Source organism: Oncorhynchus mykiss, chromosome 29 (genome assembly GCF_057628025.1).
Source record: "Oncorhynchus mykiss isolate SJ-2025 chromosome 29, ASM5762802v1, whole genome shotgun sequence".
In the NCBI taxonomy this organism is placed as follows: Eukaryota; Metazoa; Chordata; class Actinopteri; order Salmoniformes; family Salmonidae; genus Oncorhynchus; species Oncorhynchus mykiss.
In genome coordinates this window covers 12,262,532-12,282,829 of record NC_143050.1, presented here as the reverse complement: position 1 = coordinate 12,282,829, position 20,298 = coordinate 12,262,532, and the positions used below count along the sequence as shown (strand labels likewise).

General features: G+C 48.1%; 1 protein-coding gene across 3 annotated transcripts in view; it reads right to left on the bottom strand.

The window, feature by feature from the left end:
• supt6h (SPT6 homolog, histone chaperone and transcription elongation factor) overlaps positions 1-20,298 on the bottom strand; it is a 39,119-nt gene that overhangs the window by 7,096 nt on the left and 11,725 nt on the right. For 2 of the 3 annotated variants that reach the window (XM_090226530.1, XM_090226531.1), the window contains exons 14-33: positions 19,746-19,875; positions 19,115-19,265; positions 16,933-17,087; positions 15,902-16,097; positions 15,361-15,503; positions 15,112-15,229; positions 13,606-13,682; positions 13,295-13,430; positions 11,498-11,635; positions 11,188-11,355; positions 9,904-10,031; positions 8,485-8,692; positions 7,921-8,068; positions 7,329-7,471; positions 6,659-6,799; positions 6,248-6,443; positions 4,006-4,151; positions 3,439-3,531; positions 3,186-3,299; positions 2,413-2,537 (exon numbers count right to left, since the gene is read on the bottom strand). In XM_090226530.1, the coding sequence (XP_090082656.1) occupies positions 2,413-2,537; positions 3,186-3,299; positions 3,439-3,531; positions 4,006-4,151; positions 6,248-6,443; positions 6,659-6,799; positions 7,329-7,471; positions 7,921-8,068; positions 8,485-8,692; positions 9,904-10,031; positions 11,188-11,355; positions 11,498-11,635; positions 13,295-13,430; positions 13,606-13,682; positions 15,112-15,229; positions 15,361-15,503; positions 15,902-16,097; positions 16,933-17,087; positions 19,115-19,265; positions 19,746-19,875 (2,854 nt within the window). Of the gene's footprint in view, positions 1-2,412; positions 2,538-3,185; positions 3,300-3,438; positions 3,532-4,005; positions 4,152-6,247; positions 6,444-6,658; positions 6,800-7,328; positions 7,472-7,920; positions 8,069-8,484; positions 8,693-9,903; positions 10,032-11,187; positions 11,356-11,497; positions 12,017-13,294; positions 13,431-13,605; positions 13,683-15,111; positions 15,230-15,360; positions 15,504-15,901; positions 16,098-16,932; positions 17,088-19,114; positions 19,266-19,745; positions 19,876-20,298 lie in introns of those variants that run through there. The other variant, XR_016493200.1, reaches the window with a different exon arrangement.

Here is a 20,298-nt window from a genome sequence, read left to right as displayed (position 1 = left end):
ATAGAAATAGAATGAACGGAACCTCCAACCCTGGCAATTTGACTGGTAAACTCATGGGTACACTCGCAATTGGCTGCATGGTATTGTGACGAAACAATTTCCATGGTAATGTAGAATATTCATTAAAATTATGTTAACTGATGTGGCTCATGCAATGGAATATATTTTTTGTAAATCAAAGCAGATTGATGGGTACATGTCCTGCTTTTACTTCCTGCTTTGCTCCTATGGGTACACTCAAAATGGCTGCCAGTCCACCCATTATGGCATCATTTACTTGAATGGAGACACCCCTTCTATTCATTCTATTTCTATGGTCGTCAACCACCCATCCAAGGTTAGGGGTTAGTTTGCTTTAGTCATGGTAACTCACCATGGTTAGGGGTTAGTTTGCTGTAGTCATGGTAACTCACCATGGCTAGGGGTTAGTTTGCTGTAGTCATGGTAACTCACCATGGTTAGTTTGCTGTAGTCATGGAAACTCACCGTGGTTAGTGTGCTGTAGTCATGGTAACTCACCGTGGTTAGGGGTTAGTTAGCTGTAGTCATGGTAACTCACCAAGATTAGGGGTTAGTTAGCTGTAGTCATGGTAACTCACCAAGGTTAGGGGTTAGTTTGCTGTAGTCATGGTAACTCACCGTGGTTAGTTTGCTGTAGTCATGGTAACTCACCGTGGTTAGTGTGCTGTAGTCATGGTAACTCACCGTGGTTAGTGTGCTGTAGTCATGGTAACTCACCGTGGTTAGTGTGCTGTAGTCATGGTAACTCACCGTGGTTAGGGGTTAGTGTGCTGTAGTCATGGTAACTCACCGTGGTTAGGGGTTCGTTTGTTTTAGTCATGGTAACTCACCATGGTTAGGGGTTAGTTTGCTGTAGTCATGGAAACTCACCGTGGTTAGTGTGCTGTAGTCATGGTAACTCACCGTGGTTAGGGGTTAGTGTGCTGTAGTCATGGTAACTCACCAAGATTAGGGGTTAGTTAGCTGTAGTCATGGTAACTCACCAAGGTTAGGGGTTAGTTTGCTGTAGTCATGGTAACTCACCGTGGTTAGTTTGCTGTAGTCATGGTAACTCACCGTGGTTAGTGTGCTGTAGTCATGGTAACTCACCGTGGTTAGTGTGCTGTAGTCATGGTAACTCACCGTGGTTAGGGGTTAGTGTGCTGTAGTCATGGTAACTCACCGTGGTTAGGGGTTCGTTTGTTTTAGTCATGGTAACTCACCATGGTTAGGGGTTAGTTTGCTGTAGTCATGGAAACTCACCGTGGTTAGTGTGCTGTAGTCATGGTAACTCACCGTGGTTAGGGGTTAGTGTGCTGTAGTCATGGTAACTCACCAAGATTAGGGGTTAGTTAGCTGTAGTCATGGTAACTCACCAAGGTTAGGGGTTAGTTTGCTGTAGTCATGGTAACTCACCGTGGTTAGTTTGCTGTAGTCATGGTAACTCACCGTGGTTAGTGTGCTGTAGTCATGGTAACTCACCGTGGTTAGTGTGCTGTAGTCATGGTAACTCACCGTGGTTAGGGGTTCGTTTGTTTTAGTCATGGTAACTCACCATGGTTAGGGGTTAGTTTGCTGTAGTCATGGTAACTCACCGTGGTTAGTGTGCTGTAGTCATGGTAACTCACCATGGTTAGGGGTTAGTGTGCTGTAGTCATGGTAACTCACCGTGGTTAGGGGTTAGTTTTCTTTAGTCATGGTAACTCACCATGGTTAGGGGTTAGTTTGCTGTAGTCATGGTAACTCACCATGGTTAGTTTGCTGTAGTCATGGTAACTCACCATGGTTAGTTTGCTGTAGTCATGGAAACTCAACGTGGTTAGTGTGTTGTAGTCATGGTAACTCACCGTGGTTAGTGTGCTGTAGTCATGGTAACTCACCGTGGTTAGGGGTTAGTTAGCTGTAGTCATGGTAACTCACCAAGATTAGGGGTTAGTTAGCTGTAGTCATGGTAACTCACCAAGGTTAGGGGTTAGTTAGCTGTAGTCATGGTAACTCACCATGGCTAGGGGTTAGTTTGCTGTAGTCATGGTAACTCACCATGGTTAGTGTGCTGTAGTCATGGTAACTCACCGTGGTTAGTGTGCTGTAGTCATGGTAACTCACCGTGGTTAGTGTGCTGTAGTCATGGTAACTCACCGTGGTTAGGGGTTAGTTTGCTGTAGTCATGGTAACTCACCGTGGTTAGGGGTTAGTTTGCTGTAGTCATGGTAACTCACCATGGTTAGGGGTTAGTTTGCTGTAGTCATGGTAACTCACCGTGGTTAGGGGTTAGTTTGCTGTAGTCATGGTAACTCACCGTGGTTAGTGTGCTGTAGTCATGGTAACTCACCGTGGTTAAGGGTTAGTGTGCTGTAGTCATGGTAACTCACCGTGGTTAGGGGTTAGTTAACTGTAGTCATGGTAACTCACCGTGGTTTGCCACGAGGCTGGTATCCCAGTATGAACTTCCCTGGCAGGTCTTTACAGGCTGAGACAAAGTAGGGTATGAACGTAGGCTTCTCCTTCTTAGACCTGATCAACAACTCCTCCATTTTCTACCAGACAGACAGGGACGGGGAGAGACGGGGTGATGAGGGATGAATAGAAAGGAGATATGTAGAAAATAATAGAGACAAACTATGTTCACTGGAGAGATCAAACATGTTTTCTAAACAGGAAGGAGGTTATTTTCTTTGTAAAAACAAATATTCTGTCAGAGACTTTAAGTTAATCAAAATAAACACTTTGGTAATAGTGTCACATTCTGTGGTTAAGACAACACCCCCCCCGTACTTTCCTATCCCCTCCATTATTCTCCCCCCCGGTACTTTCCTATCCCCTCCATTATTCTCTCCCCCGATACTTTCCTATCCCCTCCATTATTCTCCCCCCCGTACTTTCCTATCCCCTCCATTATTCTCTCCCCCCATACTTTCCTATCCCCTCCATTATTCTCCCCCCCGGTACTTTCCTATCCCCTCCATTATTCTCCCCCCATACTTTCCTATCCCCTCCATTATTCTCCCCCCGGTACTTTCCTATCCCCTCCATTATTCTCCCCCCATACTTTCCTATCCCCTCCATTATTCTCCCCCCGGTACTTTCCTATCCCCTCCATTATTCTCCCCCCCGTACTTTCCTGTCCTCTCCGTTATTCCCACATACCTTCCTCTCCCCTCCATTTTTCCCCCACCCCCCCGTACCTTCCTGTCCCCTCCGTTACAGTCCTGGAAGTACTTGTGTCCCAGCAGGTCACGAGCGAACGCTGCCATTGGCTGAATATAACGAGCTGTGATCTCATCAAGATCCTCAAACTCCTAGAGAGAGAAAGGGACGAGAGACGAGGGACAGAGAGAAAGACAGAGAGCGAGAGGAGGAGGGGGAGAGAGATTAGTTTGAGTTGTGGAACAGGCATGTGGACAACCCATCTCTCACACACACACACACGGTCCTCACCTCAGTGTTGATCCAGAGTGTGTGTCCCAGGCTGAAGGCGTTCTCCTTGCCCTCCTCTCTCACATCAACATGCTGGTAGATGCCGTCAGCTACCTACACATAACACATCTGATTAGCATCTAACGACAAATTCATCCACCTGTCAGTCAACACACCGCAACATTAACGGGTTCATTGAATGAGGGAATTATTTTATAAAGACAAACAGTATTTGGTTGTAATTGAAATGTTGCAGGTAGGCCAACCTCCCTCCAGGAGATTCCAGGAGAGCTACTGGGCATGCAGGCTTTTGGTGCAGCCCTGCTCGAACACACAACATTGTAAAGAAAATATGCTGTTCCAACAGGACCTTGATAAGCTGACTGGTGTTTGAGCAGGGTTAGATCAAAAGCCTGCACAGCCAGTAGCTCTCCAGATGGAGGGTTGACCTGTGTTTTATACAGTAGCCTATCAGGGCACTATTTTACTGCGGGGGGGGGGGGGTTATGCACCCATCTACATCCCCTCCCCTCTCCAGACGTCCCCTCCACGTGACAACGTCTCGCTGACCTATCACCCCCTCCATACCTTCCAGGTGACAGTAAGGTGGTTCTCTCCCTTGCTGCTGGGCCTGATAACAACATCTCCCTGGTCCATGGACTCCATCATCTTCTCAGCCTGCTTGAAGTTGATGTTGTGGAAGGATGGGTGGGCAATCACACGTTTTATATAGGCTGGAGAGAGAAGAGAGGGGGCAAGAGGGTGAATGGAGGGAGAAGAGAGGGGGCAAGAGAGTGAATGGAGGGAGAAGAGAGGGGGCAAGAGGGTGAATGGAGGGAGAAGAGAGGGGGCAAGAGGGTGAATGGAGGGAGAAGAGAGGGGGCAAGAGGGTGAATGGAGGGAGGAAAAAGAGGGAGGATGGGAAAGAAAAGGGGAATAACTTTAAGAACATTGAAGTCTTGTTTTGTACACAAAGTTTAATATAAACATATTTCAGCCCCGACCCTGACCCAGTGTACTAACTGGTTCTCTGTATAATACTGTTTACTGGCTGTTTACTAACTGGTTCTCTGTATAATACTGTTTACTAACTGCTTCTCTGTATAATACTGTTTACTAACGGGTTCTCTGTATAATACTGTTTACTGGCTGTTTACTAACTGGTTCTCTGTATAATACTGTTTACTGGCTGTTTACTAACTGGTTCTCTGTATAATACTGTTTACTGGCTGTTTACTAACTGGTTCTCTGTATAATACTGTTTACAGGCTGTTTACTAACTGGTTCTCTGTATAATACTGTTTACAGGCTGTTTACTAACTGGTTCTCTATATAATACTGTTTACTAACTGGTTCTCTGTATAATACTGTTTACTGGCTGTTTACTAACTGGTTCTCTGTATAATACTGTTTACTGGCTGTTTACTAACTGGTTCTCTGTATAATACTGTTTACAGGCTGTTTACTAACTGGTTCTCTGTATAATACTGTTTACTGGCTGTTTACTAACTGGTTCTCTATATAATACTGTTTACTAACTGGTTCTCTGCATAATACTGTTTACTGGCTGTTTACTAACTGGTTCTCTGTATAATACTTTTTATTAACTGGTTCTCTGTATAATACTGTTTACTGGCTGTTTACTAACTGGTTCTCTGTATAATACTGTTTACTGGCTGTTTACTAACTGGTTCTCTGTATAATACTGTTTACTGGCTGTTTACTAACTGGTTCTCTGTATAATACTGTTTACTGGTACTGGTATAATTACTAACTGGTTAGGTTCTCTGTATAATACTGTTTACTGGCTGTTTACTAACTGGTTCTCTGTATAATACTGTTTACTGGCTGTTCACTAACTGGTTCTCTGTATAATACTGTTTACTGGCTGTTTACTAACTTGTTCTCTGTATAATACTGTTTACTGGCTGTTTACTAACTGGTTCTCTGCATAATACTGTTTACTAACTGGTTCTCTGTATAATACTGTTTACTAACTGGTTCTCTGTATAATACTGTTTACTAACTGGTTCTCTGTATAATACTGTTTACTGGCTGTTTACTAACTTGTTCTCTGTATAATACTGTTTACTGGCTGTTTACTAACTGGTTCTCTGTATAATACTGTTTACTGGCTGTTTACTAACTGGTTCTCTGTATAATACTGTTTACTGGCTGTTTACTAACTGGTTCTCTGTATAATACTGTTTACTGGCTGTTTACTAACTGGTTTTCTGTATAATACTGTTTACTGGCTGTTTACTAATTGGTTCTCTATATAATACTGTTTACTAACTGGTTCTCTGTATAATACTGTTTACTGGCTGTTTACTAACTGGTTCTCTGTATAATACTGTTTACTGGCTGTTTACTAACTGGTTTTCTGTATAATACTGTTTACTGGCTGTTTACTAACTGGTTCTCTGTATAATACTGTTTATTAACTGGTTTTCTGTATAATACTGTTTACTAACTGGTTCTCTGTATAATACTGTTTACTGGCTGTTTACTAACTGGTTCTCTGTATAATACTGTTTACAGGCTGTTTACTAACTGGTTTTCTGTATAATACTGTTTACTGGCTGTTTACTAACTGGTTCTCTATATAATACTGTTTACTAACTGGTTCTCTGTATAATACTGTTTACTGGCTGTTTACTAACTGGTTCTCTGTAGAATACTGTTTACTGGCTGTTTACTAACTGGTTTTCTGTATAATACTGTTTACTAACTGGTTCTCTGTATAATACTGTTTACTAACTGGTTTTCTGTATAATACTGTTTACTGGCTGTTTACTAACTGGTTCTCTATATAATACTGTTTACTAACTGGTTCTCTGCTGTTTCTTCTTGCGTTCCTCCTCTGTCTTGGTGTCCTCTGTCTCCGTGTCGAAGTCGTAGTAACTGTCTTTAGGGAGCTTCCACTCGTTGTTTTTATCCATCAGGTCAGACGTACGACATGTCAGGTCCACGTTGAACTTCTCAATGTCAATCTTCATGATGCGACAGTGTACCGTCATACCCACCTGGGAGAGGAGGAGTTAGGTGAACACTTGTACAGGTACTGAAACAGCTGAACCAACTTCAGTCACCAACAGATCGAGCCCTGAAGAGAGAGAGAGAGCTAGAAGATGGGGAATCAAAGCCTTGGTGGGTGTGCTCTAAAGGACCAGAATGGTATGTGTGTGTGTTGGTTTGTGTGACAGTGAGACAGTGTGTATGGCAGGTCTGTGTGTCTCACCTTCACCCTCTCCTCAGGGTGTTTGACCACCTTGTCACTGAGGAACTTGGTGGGGATGAAGCCCTGGACACCGTTGTCCATCCGAGCCCTCACACCTATAGCCTGGCCAGGACACGAACCACTGTCAAAATGGTTCCACACCTAGCAGAGAGAGAGAAAGGGGGGAAAGAGAGAGGGAGAGTGGAAGAGAGGAGGAGAGGGAGAGTGGAAGAGAGGAGGAGAGGAAGAGTGGAAGAGAGAGAGGAGAAGAAGAGAGAGGAGAGGAAGAGAGGAGGGAGAGGAAGAGAGGAGAGGAAGAGAGGAGGGGAGAGAAAGAGGAGAAGGGAGAGGAAGAGAGAGATGGGAGAGGAGAGGAAGAGAAAGATGGGAGAGGAGAGGAAGAGAAAGATGGGAGAGGAAGAGAGGAAGAGAGAGGAGAGGAAGAGAAAGATGGGAGAGGAAGAGAAAGAGAGGAGCGGAAGAGAAAGATGGGAGAGGAAGACAGGAAGAGAGAGGAAGACAGGAAGAGAGAGAGGAGAGGAAGAGAGAGAGGAAGAGAAAGTTGGAGGAGAATGTAAAGGTAGGCAGAAAAAAAGAGCAAATAAATAATTTAGAAATAAATAATCCATCATGTGGAGATATTAGAACACATCAGAGAGACGTCAGAGTCCTGGGGAACATGACTTCTCACCTCGCTGAGTTCAGGGAAGTTGTCCTGTTGACAGAAGGGGCACTGCCACAGCCCTGTAGCGTCGTTCCTAATGGCCTGGTCATAACTCTCCCCCTGGGGGCGCCGGTGAGCTATACCGGTCACAACACTGGTGATCAGCTTACCTGGAGACAGAGACGGGGCAACTGTAGAATCTGACAGAATCTGAGAGTGTGTGAAGGCAGTGTGAGTGAATTAGGGTGGCTTTTATACCTACATAGAAGGTAGAGGTGTGTATACCTACATAGAAGGTAAAGGTGTGTATACCTACATAGAAGGTAAAGGTGTGTATACCTACATAGAAGGTAAAGGTGTGTATTCCTACATAGAAGGTAAAGGTGTGTATACCTACATAGAAGGTAAAGGTGTGTATACCTACATAGAAGGTAAAGGTGTGTATACCTACATAGAAGGTAAAGGTGTGTATACCTACATAGAAGGTAAAGGTGTGTATACCTACATAGAAGGTAAAGGTGTGTATACCTACATAGAAGGTAAAGGTGTGTGTGTGTATACCTATATAGAAGGTAAAGGTGTGTGTGTGTATACTGACAGAAGGTAAAGGTGTGTATACCTATATAGAAGGTCTCTGGTGTCTCCTTGGTAAGCAGGTTAAACACCTCCTCGGTGTTAGGAGCTCTGTAGGGAACTCTCAAGTCCTTATACCTGCAGCTCAACTCAGCACGGATATCATACAGGGTGATGCCCTTGTTACCATAACCCTACAACCACAGGAAAAACACAGGTTAGTGTGTAAAAATGATATGCCCTTGTTACCATAACCCTACAACCCTGTTCCTGGAGAGATATCCTCCTGTAGGTTTTAACTCCAACCCTGTTCCTATGACAGCTACAACACCTATGACAGCTACAACACCTATGACAGCTATAACACCTATGACAGCTACAACACCTATGACAGCTAGCTATAACACCTATGACAGCTACAACACCTATGACAGCTAGCTATAACACCTATGACAGCTAGCTATAACACCTATGACACCTATGATAATTATAACACCTATGACACCTATGATAACTATAACACCTATGACACCTATGATAACTATAACACCTATGACAGCTATTACTATACAACGGTGTGCTACACACAACCCCTTGTCTCTTCCTGTACCTGTCTCTCCAGTTCCTCAGCAAAAGCATCCAGGTCCAGATCTTTGAGGCGCTCCGGGTTTTCCAGGATTTCCTCCAGCGCTCCGGCCGGGTTGGCGTCCTCCGCTGACTCGTCGTATTCCAGAGCGTCCACCGCCATCTTTCTGGCCCACTCATATGTCTCCGGGTGCACCCGGGACCCATCCAGAACCTCGATGTATGAGTCAGTACTGGAGAGAGAGAGAGAGAGAGAAATGAGGGGGGAGACAGAGGTGAGGGGGAGAGAGAGATGAGGGGGAGAGGAGAGAGAGAGGTGAGGGGGGAGAGGAGAGAGAGAGGTGAGGGGGGAGAGAGAGGTGAGGGGGGAGAGAGAGGTGAGGGGGGAGAGAGAGGTGAGGGGGGAGAGAGAGGTGAGGGGGGAGAGGGGAGAGAGAGGTGAGGGGGGAGAGGGGAGAGAGAGGTGAGAGAGGGGAGAGAGAGAGGTGAGGGGGGAGAGGGGAGAGAGAGAGGTGAGGGGGGAGAGAGAGAGGTGAGGGGGGAGAGGGGAGAGAGAGGTGAGGGGGGAGAGAGAGGTGAGGGGGGAGAGGGGAGAGAGAGGTGAGGGGGGAGAGGGGAGAGAGGTGAGGGGGGAGAGGGGAGAGAGAGAGGTGAGGGGGGAGAGGGGAGAGAGAGAGGTGAGGGGGGAGAGGGGAGAGAGAGAGGTGAGGGGGAGAGGAGAGAGAGAGAGGTGAGGGGGGAGAGGGGAGAGAGAGGTGAGGGGGAGAGGGGACAGAGAGGTGAGGGGGGAGAGGGGAGAGAGAGAGGTGAGGGGGAGAGGAGAGAGGTGAGGGGGAGAGGAGAGAGAGAGGTGAGGGGGAGAGAGAGGTGAGGGGGAGAGAGAGAGGTGAGGGGGAGAGAGAGAGGTGAGGGGGAGAGAGAGAGGTGAGGGGGAGAGGAGAGAGAGGTGAGGGGGGAGAGGAGAGAGAGAGGTGAGGGGGGAGAGGAGAGAGAGAGGTGAGGGGGGAGAGGAGAGAGAGAGGTGAGGGGGAGAGGAGAGAGAGGTGAGGGGGAGAGGAGAGAGAAAGAGGTGAGGGGGAGAGGAGAGAGAGAAGTTAGGGGGGAGAGGAGAGAGAGAGAGAGAGAAGTGAGGGGGGAGAGGAGAGAGAAGTGAGGGGGGAGAGGAGAGAGAGAGAGAGAGAGGAGAGAGAGAGAAGTGAGGGGGAGAGGAGAGAGAGAAGTGAGGGGGGAGAGGAGAGAGAGAAGTTAGGGGGGAGAGGAGAGAGAGAGAAGTGAGGGGGGAGAGGAGAGAGAGAAGTGAGGGGGGAGAGGAGAGAGAGAGGTGAGGGGGAGAGGAGAGAGATAAGTGAGGGGGGAGAGGAGAGAGAGCGTCAACAACATACAGGGGACTATGGATACACCATGGATAAATATTCATACCCTCCTGGCACAGCCAACCACGTACCTGTCTCCGAGAGAGGCGGTGTCTATCTTGATGAAGCCGGCACAGTTGATGAAGACCTTGGGGCCCATGTGACACATAGTGACCAGCTGAGTCCTGTTCTCCAGACGAGTGTTGTTCTGCTTCAGGATCTGGACCAGGAGAGGAGAGAAACATTACAGACCATGTACAGGGATGAAGCACCACACACACACACACCCACACAGAAGGGTAGGAGAGACAATATAATAATAATAGTGTAAAAATGTCTAATTCTACTCTTGAAACACAGGACATGGGTCAAGATAAACATGACACAGGACTCAACAGCAGAGAGAGACAATACAGACCATGGAGAGGTGTGGCGTAAACACTAAGGAACAACAGACATACTGAACAAGGCTCTGACTCAAAACCTGCACTGGGCGAGAGAGACAGAGACAGACACACCGAGAGAGACAGAGACACAGACCGAGAGAGCGAGAGAGACACAGACCGAGAGAGCGAGAGAGACACAGACCGAGAGAGCGAGAGAGACACAGACCGAGAGAGCGAGAGAGACACAGACCGAGAGAGCGAGAGAGACACAGACCGAGAGAGCGAGAGAGACACAGACCGAGAGAGAGAGACACAGACCGAGAGAGAGAGACACAGACCGAGAGAGAGAGACACAGACCGAGAGAGAGAGAGAGACACAGACCGAGAGAGAGAGAGAGACACAGACCGAGAGAGAGAGAGAGACACAGACCGAGAGAGAGAGAGACACAGACCGAGAGAGAGAGACACAGACCGAGAGAGAGAGACACAGACCGAGAGAGAGAGAGAGACACAGACCGAGAGAGAGAGAGAGACACAGACCGAGAGAGAGAGAGAGACACAGACCGAGAGAGAGAGACACAGACCGAGAGAGAGAGACACAGACCGAGAGAGAGAGACACAGACCGAGAGAGAGAGACACAGACCGAGAGAGAGAGACACAGACCGAGAGAGAGACAGACAGACAGAGAGAGAGACAGACAGAGAGAGAGACAGACAGAGAGAGAGACAGACAGAGAGAGAGACAGACAGAGAGAGAGACAGACAGAGAGAGAGACAGACAGACAGAGAGACAGACAGAGAGAGAGACAGACAGAGAGAGAGACAGACAGAGAGACAGACAGAGAGAGAGACAGAGAGACAGACAGAGACACACCGAGAGAGACAGACAAAGAGACCGAGAGAGAGAGACAGACCGAGAGAGAGAGAGAGACCGAGAGAGAGAGAGAGAGAGAGAGACAGACCGAGAGAGAGAGACAGTGAGACACAGACCTTGAGCAGGTGGGATCCCTTCCTGAGTCCGAGGCCACAGACGAACTGAACCAGGCTCTGTGTGTAGGGGTGAGAGATGGCTCTGTTCACATCCACCCCCACCTCGTTGACCCGGTTTATAAACTCACAGTACAGAGCACTCAGCAGGTCCTCCTTAACTACATGCTCCTGGAGGGAGAGGGAAAGTGTTCAAGAAACATCAAATAATGTCCCCTTCAGTACCTGCAAAGGCCACTTAAAAGGACAATTCCAACCCAAAATGGCATTGATCAGACAAAGCCTCCCCCCCCCCGTTCACACACACTCTGACCTGTAGAGGGTGTAGTTTGAGGCAGAGGATGTCTTCGTCTGAGCTGCAGACCTGAGCGTACTCCACTAGAGGATCCTGAATCTTCCTGGCTACTGACACAGCCTGGCGCAGCAGGGGAGGGTAGTCACGGAATTCAGTCTGGGGGGGGAATAGAGAACAGAGAAACATGGTTAGATTAGTGTGACAAATATTAATTTTCACAAAGTCTGCTGCCTTAGTTTGTATGACGGCAATTTACATATACTCCAGAATGTTATGAGTGATCAGATGAATTGCAATTAATTGCAAAGTCCCTCTGACATGCAAATGAACTGAATCTTCAAAAAAACATTTCCACTGCATTTCAGCCCTGCCACAAAAGGACCAGCTGATTCTCTCGTTAACACAGGTGTGAGTGTTTGTTGAGGACAAGGCTGGAGATCACTCTGTCATGCTGATTGAGTTTGAATAACAGGCTGGAAGCTTCAAAAGGAGGGTGGTGCTTGGAATCATTGTTCTTCCTCTGTCAGCCGTGGTTACCTGCAAGGAAACATGTGCTGCCATCACTGCTTTGCACAAAAATGGCTTCACAGGCAAGGATATTGCTGCCAGTAAGATTGCACCTAAATCAACCATTTATCGGATCATCAAGAAATTCAAGGAGAGCAGTTCAATTGTTGTGAAGAATGCTTCAGGGCCCCCAAGAAAGTCCAGCAAGCGCCAGGACCGTCTCCTAATGTTGATTCAGCTGCGGGATCGGGGCCCCACCAGTACAGAGCTTGCTCAGAAGTGGCAGCAGGCAGGTGTGAGTGCATCAGCACGCAGAGTGAGGAGAAGACTTTTGGAGGATGGCCTGGTGTCAAGAAGGGCAGCAAAGAAGCCACTTCTCTCCAGGAAAAACATCAGGGACAGACTGATATTCTGCAAAAGGTACAGGGATTGGACTGCTGAGGACTGGGATAAAGTCATTTTCTCTGATGAATCCCCGTTCCGATTGTTTGGGGCATCTGGAAAAAAGCTTGTCTGGAGAAGACAAGCTAAGCGCTACCATCAGTCCTGTGTCATGCCAACAGTAAAGCAAGCTGAGACCATTCATGTGTGGGGTTGCTTCTCAGCCAAGGGAGTGGGCTCACCCATCATTTTGCCTAAGAACACAGCCATGAATAAAGAATGGTACCAACACATCCTCCGAGAGCAACTTCTCCCAACCATCCAGGAACAGTTTGGTGACGAACAATGCAGTTTCCAGCATGATGGAGCACCTTGCCATAAGACAAAAGCTCGGGGAACAAAACATCAATATGTTGGGTCCATGTCCAGGAAACTCCCCAGACCTTAATCCCATTGAGAACTTGTGGTCAATCCTCAAGAGGCGGGTGGACAAACAAAATCCCACAAATTCTGAACTCCTCCAAGCATTGATTATGCAAGAATGGGCTGCCATCAGTCAGGATGTGGCCCAGAAGATAATTGACAGACAGCATGCCAGGGCGGATTGCAGAGGTCTTGAAAAAGAAGGGTCAACACTGCAAATATTGACTCTTTGCATCAACTTCATGTAATTGTCAATAAAAGCCTTTGACACTTATGAAATGCTTGGAATTATACTGCAGTATTCCATAGTAACATCTGACAAAAATATCTAAAGACACTGAGGCAGCAGACTTTGTGAAAATTAATATTTGTGTCATTCTCAAAGCTCTTGGCCACGACTGTAGATGCAGCTTTGTATTCATGCTGCAAGTGTCCAACTTGATTTCTTGGAGTTCATGTGGACTGTGTGTACAGTATGTGTTTAAGGAGTGTGTGTGAGTGTACCTGAGATTTGGTACTGTTCATATAGAGCATGGCCAGTTCGTTGTCTACCAGCTCCACTCCCACAGCAGGCAGAGAAGACTCCTGCTCCAACTCACTCACTGTCCTCTTAATGTCCTCCATTATCATGTGGGCGTCCCTACACACACACAGACACACACAATTAGTGCAACAAACAGAACACGCACAGGGAACTGAGGAAGTTTTTTCTGAAAATGTCCAATAGGAAAGAACAGGCCAGGTGTCCTGGTGACAGGTGTCCTGGTGCTTTGCTTCCAGGAGGGTATGAAAGACAGAGGAGTAGTGGAACTCACCTATTCTCCCCGGCAACAGCCACCACGTGAGGCTTCTTACTGGTCAGGAACTTCTTCAGGTTCTCAATGTCCTGGAGCTGAGGAGACCAAACACACCATCAGATCACTAGAATACAGGTAGTCTGGCGGTTAAGAGCGTTGGACCAGTCACCGAAAGGTTGCTGGTTTTGAATTCCCGAGTCGACTAGGTGATAAATCTGTTGATGTGCCCTTGAGCAAGGCACTTAAACCTATTTGCTCCTGTTAGTCGCTCTGGATAAGAGCGTCTGCTAAATGACTCCAATATAAATGCGGTACAGCCTCAAAATCAAACACTGAGATCAGCAACAAGGTTTTCCCCATAGCAGCCTATAGGCCAGCTGACATCAAAGTGCTCTATCGAAACCAACTGAAGCCAAATGATTTAGGAGGCAACAGAGATAAGCTACTTAATGGAAGGTGAAACACTGGAAAAAACACTTCCTACAACAACATCAATGACGAGGTGATGATTATAACTGCTAATGCATAGACGGGGGAAGGAGAGACGAGGGGGGAGAGACAGGGGAAGGAGAGACGAGGGAGGAGAGACGGGGGGAGGAGGGCAGAGGAGAGACGAGGGGGGAGAGACAGGGGAAGAGAGACGAGGGAGGAGAGAAGGGGGAGGAGAGACGAGGGGGGAGAGACAGGGGAAGGAGAGACGGGGGAGGAGAGACGGGGGAGGAGGGCGGGGGAGAGACAGGGGAAGGAGAGACGGGGGAGGAGAGACGGGGGGAGGAGGGCAGAGGAGAGACGGGGGAGGAGAGACGGGGGAGGAGAGACGGGGGAAGGAGAGACGGGGGAAGGAGAGACGGGGGAAGGAGAGACGGGGGAAGGAGAGACGGGGGAGGAGAGACGGGGGAGGAGAGACGGGGGAGGAGAGACGAGGGAGGAGAGACGAGGGAGGAGAGACGGGGGAAGAGAGACGGGGGAGGAGAGACGGGGGAGGAGAGACGGGGGAGGAGAGACGGGGGGAGGAGGGCAGAGGAGAGGAGAGACGGGGGGAGGAGAGACGGGGGAGGAGAGACGGGGGAGGAGAGACGGGGGGAGGAGGGCAGAGGAGAGGAGAGACAGGGGAAGGAGAGACGGGGGAGGAGAGACGGGGGAGGAGGGCAGAGGAGAGGAGAGACGGGGGAAGGAGAGACGGGGGAGGAGAGACGGGGGAGGAGAGACGGGGGAGGAGAGACGGGGGAGGAGAGACGGGGGAGGAGGGCAGAGGAGAGGAGAGACAGGGGAAGGAGAGACGGGGGAGGAGAGACGGGGGGAGGAGGGCAGAGGAGAGGAGAGACAGGGGAAGGAGAGACGGGGGGAGGAGAGACGGGGGGAGGAGAGACGGGGGGAGGAGAGACGGGGGGAGGAGAGACGGGGGGAGGAGAGACGGGGGGAGGAGAGACGGGGGGAGGAGAGACGGGGGGAGGAGAGACGGGGGGAGGAGGGCAGAGGAGAGGAGAGGCAGGAGATTCTTGTCGTCCGTCTGTCTGTCTGTACCTTTTTGTCTCTCTCGTCCTCCTTCCATGCGTTCCTCCTCTTCAGGAAGTAGGGCAGACGGAGGAAGTCCACGACCTCTCCCTCTCCGTTGATCAGTGAACAGAACACTGGCGTGTCTCTATGGTAACAGAATTACAACGTTTAGTTATCACTCATCGAAACATATCACAAATCATTTATGGTGGCTGTTTATTGAGTGGTACAAAATACAAGGATGGAAGACACCTTATGACTCTTTGACACACACACCTGCTGTCTGCGAAGGCCACTCCCAGGACTCTGATGCCTTTTCCTTGACTCTCATCCATCAGATCATCATCCTCCTCCTCCGCCTGCTGGTCTGGTCTGTAAGGAGCCACCTTCAGCCAATTATACAGCCTCCTGCAACATGACTGGACCAGACAATATCACAGGGTAAACAAACCTACACCTTCAGCCAGTTATACAGCCTCCTGCAACATGACTGGACCAGACAATATCACAGGGTAAACAAACCTACACCTTCAGCCAGTTATACAGCCTCCTGCAACATGACTGGACCAGACAATATCACAGGGTAAACAAACCTACACCTTCAGCCAGTTCTACAGCCTCCTGCAACACGACTGGGGTCAAAGGTGAAGAGGAATTAGACACCACGTGACCTAATTTATGCTTGAAACACTTATTCACAAGAAGTGCTGGAACAAGTGGAATTCACAAATCTCCAATGGTCGGGTCATGTCAACTCACCATCCTATGGGATACAGAGAGTCCTGGAAGTAACTAGGTTTGTTGTAACATGGTCTACCTTGATGATGTTTTCCTTGGCCTCCGCGATGAGTTTGTTCTTGAGTTCCTTGGCCATCTGAGGGTACAGGAACTGTGTGAGGGAGCGTTCGATGGCCAGGGTCCTCTGTCTGTTCCACTCCTGCACCTGGTGACTGAACTCATCTCTGTAGTAAAACTGCTTGATCTCATCAAAGTATGTCTGGTCACCTGCAACCCTGGGGAGAGGGGGTGGCAGAGAGGAGAGAGAGGGATGGAGAGAGGGAAGGGGGTTGGCAGAGAGGAGAGAGAGGGATGGAGAGAGGGAAGGGGGTTGGCAGAGAGGGATGGAGAGAGGAGAGAGAGGGGGAAGGGGGGGGGGTGGCAGAGAGGGATGGAGAGAGGAGAGAGAGAGGGAAGGGGGTTGGCAGAGATGAGAGAGAGGGATGGAGAGAGGGAAGGGGGTTGGCAGAGAGGGATGGAGAGAGGAGAGAGAGAGGGAGGGGGGTTGGCAGAGAGGAGAGAGAGGGATGGAGAGAGGAGAGAGAGGGGGAAGGGGGGGTGGCAGAGAGGGATGGAGAGAGGAGAGAGAGAGGGAAGGGGGTTGGCAGAGAGGGATGGAGAGAGGAGAGAGAGAGGGAGGGGGGTTGGCAGAGAGGAGAGAGAGGGATGGAGAGAGAGGGATGGAGAGAGGAGAGAGAGAGAGGGAGGGGGTAAGTTTGACCATTCAGAGAAACTTTAAGTCATGAGTTTGGATAGATCGAGGACTCATCTTTGTATCTGTGCCATTAGAGCGGCTGTGACAGCATGGGCAGCGCCATTGAGGCTATTCTGTAGTCCATTTTCTTCTTCACGATTTGCTGATCCTTCCTAATGACCCGGTTGTACATGACTCCAACAGGGTCACCAGGAGGCATCAGCCAATGAAGTTGGGAGTCCTACCCAGTTGACTACATTAAAAAGGTGGAAGCCCTCAAAGGTGCTGCCCATGCTAATACAACCTTTAATTCTCTATGGTTTGGCCCTCCATTTTACCCTTCGACCCCTATGGAGGTCGATGCCGCCGCGCCTTACCCTTTGACCCCTAGGAGATCGATGCAGATGTCTATGGTGAGAAGCCCCTCCTCCTCAGCCTGGCACATCTTTAAGAACTGGTCTCCGTTCAGTTCCTTCACTGGCTTGTTCTTCAGGTACTTGAAGGAGTAGCCAAAGTGGGCCTCGTCCATGTCCTATAACAAACCAGTCAGGTCAACACGGCATGAGGACAGAGAAGAGGATCACATCTTAAACCAGACATTTCTACACCATTTGTTGTAGGAGTCAAGTTAATAGGACACGGTATTCTACACACTTACACCAACGCTAAACATTATAAGATCAACATGCTGTTGTTTTGTTGTGTTTGTTATGTTGGCTGTGGTCTAAAGACAGATCTCACTGAGTTTGTTATGTGTGTTAGTCCAGCACTGGATCCCAGGTTAGTTCCTTCTCAGTTAAACAATAGTAAAGGAATGGTGATACAGAGCAAAGTTCCCACAACCCATCTCTGGATACCTACCATCAATAACATTACACAGCCCGTCTCTGGATACCTACCATCAATAACATTACACAGCCCGTCTCTGGATACCTACCATCAATAACATTACACAGCCTGTCTCTACTCTGGATACCGACCATCAATAACATTACACAGCCTGTCTCTACTCTGGATACCAACCATCAATAACATTACACAGCCTGTCTCTACCCTGGATACCTACCATCAATAACATTACACAGCCCGTCTCTACTCTGGATACCTACCATCAATAACATTACACAGCCTGTCTCTACTCTGGATACCTACCATCAATAACATTACACAGCCTGTCTCTACCCTGGATACCTACCATCATTAACATCACACAGCCTGTCTCTACTCTGGATACCTACCATCAATAACATTACACAGCCTGTCTCTACTCTGGATACCTACCATCAATAACATTACACAGCCCGTCTCTACTCTGGATACCTACCATCAATAACATTACACAGCCTGTCTCTACTCTGGATACCTACCATCAATAACATTACACAGCCTGTCTCTACTCTGGATACCGACCATCAATAACATTACACAGCCTGTCTCTGGATACCTACCATCAATAACATTACACAGCCCGTCTCTACTCTGGATACCTACCATCAATAACATTACACAGCCTGTCTCTGGATACCTACCATCAATAACATTACACAGCCTGTCTCTACTCTGGATACCTACCATCAATAACATTACACAGCCTGTCTCTACTCTGGATACCTACCATCAATAACATTACACAGCCCGTCTCTACTCTGGATACCTACCATCAATAACATTACACAGCCTGTCTCTACTCTGGATACCTACCATCAATAACATTACACAGCCTGTCTCTACTCTGGATACCTACCATCAATAACATTGCACAGCCCGTCTCTACTCTGGATACCTACCATCAATAACATTGCACAGCCCGTCTCTACTCTGGATACCTACCATCAATAACATTACACAGCCCGTCTCTACTCTGGATACCTACCATCAATAACATTACACAGCCTGTCTCTACTCTGGATACCTACCATCAATAACATTACACAGCCTGTCTCTACTCTGGATACCTACCATCAATAACATTACACAGCCTGTCTCTACTCTGGATACCGACCATCAATAACATTACACAGCCTGTCTCTACTCTGGATACCTACCATCAATAACATTACACAGCCTGTCTCTACTCTGGATACCTACCATCAATAACATTACACAGCCTGTCTCTGGATACCTACCATCAATAACATTACACAGCCCGTCTCTACTCTGGATACCTACCATCAATAACATTACACAGCCTGTCTCTACTCTGGATACCTACCATCAATAACATTACACAGCCTGTCTCTACTCTGGATACCTACCATCAATAACATTACACAGCCCGTCTCTACTCTGGATACCTACCATCAATAACATTACACAGCCTGTCTCTACTCTGGATACCTACCATCAATAACATTACACAGCCTGTCTCTACTCTGGATACCTACCATCAATAACATTACACAGCCCGTCTCTACTCTGGATACCTACCATCAATAACATTACACAGCCTGTCTCTACTCTGGATACCTACCATCAATAACATTACACAGCCTGTCTCTACCCTGGATACCGACCATCAATAACATGAACACGGTTAATGCAGTGTCTTGGTTCCCGTACCTTCTTTCCCTTCTTGGTGGGCTTGATGTTGATCTTGGCTCTCTCCTGGAACGTCTGTCTGAGGACGTGTCTGACCAGAGGCTCCCTGGCAATCTGCATCGCAACCATATAACGGGTCCCCTCCAACACCACCTCAGGGCTGTTAAACTGGCTACACACACAGAGGGAGAGCTAGGGGGGTCCGTGTGTATGTGTGGTTAACTGCTGACTTATTCTTTGGCCAACTCTACAGAGTTAATTGTTTTACCATGCTCTGTGTGTGTGTGTGTGTGTCGTTACGTTAAGCGGTTTACCCTGCTCTGTGTGTGTCGTTGCGTTAAGCAGTTTACCCTGCTCTGTGTGTGTCGTTGCGTTAAGCGGTTTACCCTGCTCTGTGTGTGTGTCGTTGCGTTAAGCGGTTTACCCTGCTCTGTGTGTGTCTTTACGTTAAGCGTTTTACCCTGCTCTGTGTGTGTGTCATTTCGTTAAGCGTTTTACCCTGCTCTGTGTGTGTGTGTGTGTGTGTGTGTGTGTGTGTGTGTCGTTACATTAAGCGTTTTACCCTGCTCTTTGTGTGTGTGTGTGTGTCGTTACATTAAGCGTTTTACCCTGCTCTTTGTGTGTGTGTGTGTATGTGTGTGTGTGTGGTTACCTGCAGACGTAGTCTTTAGCCAACTCCACAGGCTCGGCAGGGAACTGCTCTGTCTCGTGACGCTGGTAGCTGTCTCTCAGATTCTCTCCAAACTGCTCTGGAGTCAGCCCAAATTTCTTAGCCAGGCCATCTGTGTGTGTGTGTGTGAGCAAGAGAAAAATAAACGGAGAAGCTGTTAGTTCCTGATGCGATGCGTCGTGACATTAACAGAGAAGCTGTTAGTTCCTGATGCGATGCGTCGTGACATTAACAGAGAAGCTGTTAGTTCCTGATGCGATGCGTCGTGACATTAACAGAAAAGCTGTTAGTTCCTGATGCGATGCGTCGTGACATTAACAGAGAAGCTGTTAGTTCCTGATGCGTCGTGACATTAACAGAAAAGCTGTTAGTTCCTGATGCGATGCGTCGTGACATTAACAGAGAAGCTGTTAGTTCCTGATGCGTCGTGACATTAACAGAAAAGCTGTTAGTTCCTGATGCGATGCGTCGTGACATTAACAGAAAAGCTGTTAGTTCCTGATGTGATGCGTCGTGACATTAACAGAGAAGCTGT